This window comes from Lutra lutra, chromosome 2 (genome assembly GCF_902655055.1).
Source record: "Lutra lutra chromosome 2, mLutLut1.2, whole genome shotgun sequence".
Classification (NCBI taxonomy): Eukaryota; Metazoa; Chordata; class Mammalia; order Carnivora; family Mustelidae; genus Lutra; species Lutra lutra.
Window position 1 is genome coordinate 198,639,728 of NC_062279.1, and position 9,382 is coordinate 198,649,109.

Below are 9,382 nucleotides of genomic sequence, written 5' to 3' on the forward strand. Positions count from 1 at the left end.
TTCTGTAGAATATAAAGAACATATACAGTTGGTTATGTTATATACTGTAACTATCCCTTCTCATTTGTAATTTTGGTGTGATTAATTTGCAAGACAAATTTTGTTATAAATGCAAAATGTTGAACCCTACCTTGGAGGCATATAAAAATTCCTGTATGACTAAAATCAGCTCACCTGATATTGGTTTAGTGAACTGTCTGGTCTATCGTGATCACAGACAGAGTTGTATTTTATAAATCCCAAAGCTATATTCTCTCCTCTTTTTAACCCTCGTACCTGAAATAATTAATTTTAGTTTGGCTAATGAATTAAAGGATAATATGTACATTTTAAATGAGATTAAAAACAATTGAAGTTATGAAGCCTAAGTTAGAATGAGAATGAAAGTGATCTTTTAAAAAATCTCAAATACATTCACATAAAAGTAGGAAATACTATTTTCAGTTTTTCCTAAAGAAAGATGACAATCAAGTATCAGAACATAGGCATTTGAATGCAAGCCAGTCAAATCTGTCAATAACACATAATTAAAATTTGATACTTTCAGGTCAGTAGATGTCAGTCAACCATAAAGACATCCATGACACTTGGATCATTAATAAATAAGTTGATATATTGATAAAGTTTGTCACTGTCTTGGACTTATCCAATAGGATGAAATGTAAAAAGATGTTATTTATAAAAATGTTCAGTCTAATCTCCAAATTCCCAAAACTTACCAAAAGTGGGGAGGGGACATTAATGTTGAAATTCTCTTAAACCTTAAAAGTAAAAAAAAAAAAAAAAAAAAAAAAATTAAAAAAGCAAAATAAATAAATATACAATTTGCATTTGACAAAGACACACTCCCTAAGAATTCTCTGAGAATGAAATAGTCATCTCAATTGTTTGCCATCATATGTACATATGTCAAAAACACGATGTGAAATAAGGCATTTGCAGAATAGACACATACAAGGAAAACTTCAAAAATGTAGAAAATAGGGGCGCCTGGGTGGCTCAGTGGGTTGGGCCGCTGCCTTCGGCTCGGGTCATGATCCTAGGTCCTGGGTTCGAGCCCCGCATCGGGCTTTCTGCTCGGCGGGGAGCCTGCTTCCTCCTCTCTCTCTGCCTGCCTCTCTGCCTACTTGTGATTTCTCTTTGTCAAATAAATAAATAGAGTCTTAAAAAAAAATGTAGAAAATAATAAGCCTTCCTTATTCCAAGGCCAGACTATCAAGCTTAATTCCAGCTTTAATAAGCCTTAATCCTCTTTATCCAAATTCTCATTTGGATAATTCTCATTCTCATTTGGATAATTCTCAAATTAAATCAGAATCTCCTGAAATAATTTGTTCCCAATAGTATCTTCTACATAGAAGATCAGAATAATTATATCAGAATCTCTGCAGGTAGTCCCAGACATTGGGATTTTGGAAAGAAAAAGTTTTACTATTACATATTATGTATTATGTATTACCTATTATGTTGCTAGTATTGAGAATCACCAATCCAAACAAAGCGCTTTTAGATCCATTCATTATTCATTTATTGTTTCATTCTCACTTTTCCTCTATCACCGTATTCACGTCGTAAATGAGAAAGCAGAATTAGTAAATTTGGACTTACAAAAACTGGGGCAAGTGGTTGAGTCACAGGGTGGGCTTCATGAGAAGGCTCCTGGTACAGCAGAAAGGCTTGTAGGGGCATGTTTCTCTGAGGGATGGGGAGCACTTGCTGGGGAAGAGCCTGGACTTTGGACTGTGGGAAGGACAGCAGTGGCTGAGGAGCAAGCATGGGAGTCTGAGGAAGAGGCTGGGGGATCTGCTGCATCAGGGGCTGGAGCTGAGGCAGAGGCAGAGGCATGGGCAGGGGCAGGGGCAGAGGCAGAGGCTGAGGCTGGAGCTGAGCAAAGTGCAGATTTTCAGGATCAGCAAGATTCTGGATTTGGCTGTTCAAAAGGGGCGCTACTGGAGATTTCAGAAAGGGCATCATTTTGCGTGTCGGAACGATGTTCTCCTTAATTTGGGGGACTTGCACTATTTCGGGCTGAGGGAGAGGCAGCACCACAGCGGGCTGAGCGAGAGGCAGGACATTCTGTGGAAGGATAGCAAAGGGGATGGGATCGGCATTAGGAAAGACTAGAGGCTGCTGCTGGGCAAGGGGGTGGATTTTATTCTGGCGTTCATCCTGGAAGGAAAGAAAAGAATTTCGGGGTCCATGATTCAGTCATCACAGTCATGTGTGATGGTCTAAGCTACTGCCTTTTGAACGATCATAACTGAGTGAAAAGAAGGAAGAAAAATCTTTTACTGATTTGATTAAGAGATTATTTTCAGTCAGGTGAAGAAGACTAATGAGTAAAATGTTCACTGAGGGATGTCCCATTACCTCACTCCCTTCATAGGTGAACCTACAGAACAAGCTGAAATCAGTGTTTGCAGATCCCAAGACTTATTTCACCTTGTTCTGAATCGCCCAGATAGCTGTAGCTGTCCACTTCGGCCTTCACAGGCATGGACTTTCAACACAATGTTTTGATAATAGAGCGAATTGTGCTCATATAATAACGATCTATTTCAAGAGGCTGAGAGGGATAATTCCAAGGTTTATTTGTTGTTGCTGCTGTTGTTTTAATGAAAGTTAAATCTTATTTTACAGCTTCATTCGAGGAGTTACTTAACACCAACCATCTTCTAGCACTACTTCCCTTGGGAGAAGGTAGTTATTTTGAGTTTTTCGAGAGGTATCAATTTGTAAATTCATTTTGATTTAGGAAATATCGGCATAAGTCCCAAACCATACAACTTTATTGATAAAGAGGGAAGTTGAAATATTACAATTAGATACATGTTACCACAAGTGTAATTTAATCAAATGAAGAATGTTATGTTTTCGAAGAAAATCTTTAATTTTAAGCAAGCTCTACTACTTAATAACTGTGTGATACTGTCAGACAATTATGTACTCAATTGTTCTGTACTTTATTTCTTTCATCGGTATAATAGAAATTCTTTTAAGAATTTCATGTACTTATAAATGTTAATATAAAACCTATAAAATGTTATATAAAATCATTGGATATTCACTGTCTGTCAGCTTATCAAACTGTGGGGTTAGGAATATTCTCAGTTTATAGAAAAGAAAATTAAGTATAGAGTAACTTGGGGCCAAAATTATACAGCTAACAAATGTGCCAGATTGCCTTCTCATTCTCTTTCATTGGAGTATCCATCTTGAGACTAAAGGGAACCTAGTTCCCCAGCTAGAAATGTAAGTAAATCAAGAATTATTCTTAGGGGCGCCTGGGTGGCTCAGTGGGTTAAGCCGCTGCCTTCGGCTCAGGTCATGATCTCAGGGTCCTGGGATCGAGTCCCACATCGGGCTCTCTGCTCAGCAGGAAGCCTGCTTCCCTTCCTCTCTCTCTGCCTGCCTCTCTGCCTACTTGTGATCTCTATCTGTCAAATAAATAAATAAAATCTTTAAAAAAAAAAAAAGAATTATTCTTAGGTTTTTTTTCTATACTCTGCAAATTGATGGTCAGTTTGAAAGATGCATTTATGTCTTAAAAATATTTTGCCTTTGTCAAATCTTAATCTCCTCACTGGCATTTATTTTATTATCAATTCTATAGCATGAACATGTACATATTTTATATATATTATATTTCATACTAATTTTAGAAATATTCTTATCATGAATGAGTTACCTCTCTTTGCTGCTGTTCCTCATGCTTAATATTCTCAAGTTTCTGCTAAAAACCAAATCACATATAAAGAAATGTTACCGCCTATGAAAATTAAATGTAGGAAATTGTGAAAATAAGTACATTTAAATATGAAGGTGTTACCTTGTTGATGTGCGTGATAGATTCCTTCAGAAAATAAAATAAAATTAGTTTTAGTTCTATGAATGTTCTTTATTTGTCAATACAAATCAGAAAATGAAGGCACATGATAGGTTAAAATGGACACCTTGTTTGATAATATTAAAAACTCAGGATAACTGTGGAAATTTAGATGTTGCAGTGTTCTGCATAAGCTTGATGTATAAAAGAAAAATGAATTCAGTTACATAAGAAAAGAAAATCAGTGAACATAGTACAAAAAGAGGTATTTAATAGATGCTAATTTTTCTCTATCACCATGCTCCTCTCCTAGGACAAAAAATGATTGCTAATATTCTATCTGATTCTAGGAGAATAATATTCATTGAGAATATGAATTTTATCTCTTAATTCTTCTGATCATTCATAGGTTGCTTATTATATTTATACTTCAAATTAATTATAAGAAGTAAATGCCTCCCTTAATGGTCTGATAGCCTTGTAGAGAGACAAAGTATACTGATGTACAATTTAACCAGCAGATAATGACGTATCCAAAAAGAGTGGTACCAGGATAAATGCCTACATGATTCTCCCCAGCAGATTTAGGACTACACTACCTCTTGCCATCTCTTATTTTCTAAAGTTATAAAATGTGTCCATTTGCATGTCTGCTCACATAGTCTTTTGCAAGCTCTTCACTGTGGACATCCCTCTTTTCCTTGGTACCACAGCTCCTAGTAAATGTCTGATCCACAGCACTCAATAAATATGGGAATAAGGAATGAGGACAGGGTAAAGAGAGCTCAAGACAGAAAAGAAGACTATACAGTTCTTTAAAAGGGGGGGTGGGTTTACGATGATGTAATTTCAAGTAGTACACCAACATAGAAAGTGCTAGAATACTGAATTCTCCAGATATTTATTCTGTCCTTACATATATGCAATGGAAAAAAAATAATAGAAGTTTACATCAAAACGTATGTCAGTGGGTGCCTGGATGGCTCAGTGGGTTAAACCTCTGCCTTTGGCTCAGGTCATGATCTCAGGGTCCTGGGATCAAGCCCTATATCAGGCTCTCTGCTCAGTGAAGAGCCTGCTTCTCCCTCTCTCTCTGCCTGCCTCTCTGCCTACTTGTGATCCCTCCCTCTCTGTCAAATAAATAAATAAAAACTTAAAAAAAAAAAACAACTTATGTCAGAACAGAGCTGCTTTGATCTAACTGTCCTAATGTAACATCATAGAAAGATAGCACAACATTTTACTGTTCCAAAACTGGGAGATTGCCTCTGAAAACATTGTCTTACCTCACTGCTGGAAAGGCTTTCCACAGTCTGTAAAGGAGAAAACAAAAAAATAAAACAATCAACAACCGGCTTTTCCTAGATCATTACAGAAGGTTAATATTTTATGATTGGAAAATTTTTTGTGAATAAAAGCATCTCACCTCAGTGGATACAGTGAGTTCTTCCTTCTGTAACAGAAAAAAACAACACCATTTTGGTTTCCACAGATAATTCATTATTAAACATTTTTCCTATTTAATTTGTATCTTCTTTATGCAGAACTATCAATTTCACAAGTTTGAGAAATAAAAAATTCTTATTGAGAGTCTTGAAAGGTAGTTGTTTTTATGTCTTTTATATTTAGTAACTTTATTGATATATTTTTATCTTATGTGAATAAACAGTTTTTGATGGGTAACAAGGTTATTTTACTTTGTTTTAAACAGTTTATTATGATTTCAAATATATTTGTGATTATAATTATTGCCTGATACTCCATCCTCTAGATGTCTTTGGGTGGACACAGGTAGAATTGGTCCCAGTGCCATAAAGTAAGAGATACATATATTTTATCACTGGAATAAGGTACATTTATTTAGGTTACACATGCATTCAGTCATATCTGTGGAATATTATTATTGCCATTTTTATATCTGTTTCTCTCTCTCTCTCTCTTTTTTTTTTTTTTTGGTCTGTTTACTTGTCTGTCCATTTGCTTTTCCTTTAGGAGCTGGTGGCACAGTAGTATAGAAAGCATTTGACCCAGATTTATGCCCCTACTGTACACTGTTGAAATAGTGGATGAATGTAAATGATTTTTTTAAGAAATGTAATGCATCTGTTGAAATTCTGCCTTATTTGTACTTTAACAATGTTGTTGGTGTTCTTCTCTAACATAGATATTCCATTATATCTTAATTATTTAGATATTTGCTTACCTCTCTTGCAAGAGCAAGAGCCACCAGGCAGGCAAGGATGAAGACCTTCATGGCTATCAAGTCCTGTCAATGGGAAAAATGAATGAAAGGTAATATATTGGTCAATCTATTTTCTTATTTAGCTAGGATTACTTTCCTTGTAAAGAAACTAAGGATAATACTAATAAAAATAACTGCATTTTAGAAAAAATACTAATAGAAGCTTTATCAAATAGGCAGGGTCAAAGCCTACTAGGGCTACATACTCTTACATACCCTTTTCATACTTCATGGCCAAACACTCAGACTTTTTCAGCCATCACCTCTACCCTACCTCACTCTTTTTCATCTTATTCACAGCACTATGGTTGTTTGTGTGTTTTGTTTTGTTTTGAAAGACAGAAAAAAGTCATAAGTATTTACAGAAACATTTATTAGTTGATTAATTTATTCAAAAATATTTATTTAACACTTTTTATTGCCAGACATTGTCTAGGTGCTCAGATGATAGCAGCAAATAAAATATTAAGATTTTAGCCCTGATAGAGCATCAGTTCTATCTGGAGGCAACTGATCAAAGAAAAATGTATACAAAGAAGATCATATTTTCTTTTTATCTTTTTTTTTTTTTACTAAACCAAATGGTTTCCATAAATATTTTTTTAATTATTTCTCCTTATTTCCAATTAGACAGAGATTTTCACTGGAACATTTACTTTATTTCTTCCGCTTATCCAGATGCTCACTGATTGGTTTGTCTCCTCTCCATCTGTATGCATGACTCAGTCCACATCCCTGCACATCTAATTATGCCCCCTCTCTCTTGTGCCACATAACTTTAGAGATCATGGACTCTATTTTTTTCTGATTTCTTGATGATTTATGAAATATCAGATCCTCTTGACAAATCCCCACTCCAGGCCACCTCTTCTTGTAGTATAACACAATATACACATTACCTTTTAAACTGAAATGTCCTGAATACTTGATTTTGTTGCATTTCTATAATTTCTTATACAACATAATGTTTGTGCCACTAATGTCACTTGGCATGCAATCTTCAATCTCAGATACTTATACTAAATTTCTGAACTAAAAATGTTTTATGAAAAATGTCCCTAATCCATCTGCAAAATATCCTTTCCAATATTTGAAGCCTGAAGATTATGTTCTTCCTTTCGGAAGAAAAAAAAAAAAAAAATGGAGTATCTTATTAGAAGCCATTATGTGTAGGAAGGATCTCATTGCATTTTCTATATCTTATAATTAGCATTTTATATACCAATCTTTTAGCCAGAACTTTATTTTTTTTTAAGATTTTATTTATTTATTTGACAGAGAGAGATCACAAGTAGGCAGAGAGGCAGGCAGAGAGAGAGAGAGAGAGAGAGGGAAGCAGGCTCCCTGCCGAGCAGAGAGCCCAATGTGGGACTCGATCCCAGGACCCTGAGATCATGACCTGAGCCGAAGGCAGCGGCTTAACCCACTGAGCCACCCAGGCGCCCCCAGAACTTTATTTTTAACCAACAGATTCTAAAGTACTTTTTCTTTCAAATATTCTTCTTCCTTTGCTTTTGTTTCCAAGTCATCTCTGTCTCATCTAGAATTTCCTTACAAAGTAAAATATTTTCTTCTTAACTTAATTCTGTATTTCATATGTCTATTTTAATACTTTGAACTATTATAAACCAAATAATAAAGTGGGATGTTGGGGACAATAAATAAGTTTGATGAATACATATTTCTGAAAAAATATTTATGAACATTTCAAATAATACACATCCCCAACACATCTTGCAGTTTCTTGATTCAATATCCTTCCTCTAAAACTACTGTGAGTAAAGGCTTTCCATTAATTATTCATACCCTCAAATGATAATTTTCTTTTATTGTTGCAGTATATTTAACAAAATTGGAAGACTTATTAATTCAAAAAATAGATTTTTTAATATAGCCTAACTGGCCTTGTACTAAAAGAATAGTAATCATTGTTAATAAATTTTTTAGACTCATAAAGCTCACGAAGTCATAACTTTTCCCAAATCTCTGTAGACATTTCTATTTTTTTAATCTAAGTGCTGAAAATAGTGTCAGTACTACTTTAAATAATTTCAAAGACTATATTTTAAGTGGTTATTTTCTTCATATATCTCAGCCTCATTTGAACTAAAGGTGAAGAAAAAATACATCAAATTTCAATCTGAAATTCTTACCTGTTTTCCAAGGTGGAGGACAGGAAGTGAAGGAGAAGCTAAGTAGATGATGCTCTGTCTGCTTTTGTGGTGGTTTATATACTGTATTTGGTGGTATGCTAATTTTGCGGTTTGAGATAAAATCAATAATGAGCTTCAATTCCAAGAAGTTCAGATGATTAGAATATGATTTCTGCCTATTATCTGTCCCCAGAAATTCTAGGGATTATTCTAACAAGGTAGCAATTCATAAGCCAATAAAGGAAATCTGTCAAGGAAATGTAATTGTCTAATAATTAAAACAATGACTGGAAGACATTGAGACTGGCCCAATCCCCAACTTATTGTGGATGCAATTACATCTCTTTAGCACTTGGTGGGTCCTCAAGATCTTACTTGTGGGGAAATTCTATATGAACATCAGATACACAAAGGCTCCACAAAGGCCACAATTTCATGCTAACCTGAGCAGTTGCTAGTGTTTTATGCTGCAGTGGAGAAAATGACAAGAGAACAGGTCCATGATGGTAGTTTAGTCATGTAAGGCAAACTGCTTAGCTCCCAGGATGACCTGATTTTGCAAAAATAAATTGTTCACTTCTAACCAATACTCTGTACACAAGAAGAATAAACCTTCCTCTGTAATGAAACATCTCAGAAAAAGAATCTATCTGGATAGCTGATATAGTTAAAATTCTTGGTAAATCTGTTATTAAAAATTTTCAAAATGTCATGAAGACTTATTTATGTGATAAATATTATCTTTTTCTATTTCAAGCATAATAATAATCTTTATTTTTTATACTTATTATCACCCCTGTTCCAGGCACTGTGCATTATACAGACATTATCTTGTATAATCTTTACAAAATCATCATGGGCTAACTGCTTTCTATATTTTTGTTGAAGAAATTAAGACAAGAGATTGAGTAACTTGTTCAAAATCATAGTTTGTTGATGGCAAAGATACCATTTAAAACTAGATCTGTCTGATTACATGTATTTCTGTTTGATCATATGCAGTGTTCATGGTTGAACTCCCTCTATAAATTTTGTTATAAAATTTACCTTTCAATGTAGCATTTGTGCTTAAATGTATAGAATTTAAGTATGCCCGAGTTGGAGGAATAGAGCATTGGTGCTGAGTGTGGGCATGGAACTGGTCATTAAAGAGCTGCTATT

At 34.7% G+C, this 9,382-nt stretch overlaps 1 protein-coding gene across 1 annotated transcript; it reads right to left on the minus strand.

The window, feature by feature from the left end:
- Nucleotides 1-745: 745 nt before the first annotated feature.
- Nucleotides 746-6,080, minus strand: CSN2 (casein beta). The gene is made up of 6 exons (XM_047719974.1): nucleotides 6,030-6,080; nucleotides 5,113-5,139; nucleotides 3,830-3,853; nucleotides 3,689-3,730; nucleotides 1,609-2,169; nucleotides 746-761 (listed from the first exon to the last, which is right to left on the minus strand). Exons 1-6 carry the CDS (start codon nucleotides 6,078-6,080, stop codon nucleotides 756-758), a joined length of 711 nt encoding a protein of 236 aa, XP_047575930.1. The 3' UTR covers nucleotides 746-755.
- Between the last annotated feature and the right edge of the window lie 3,302 nt (nucleotides 6,081-9,382).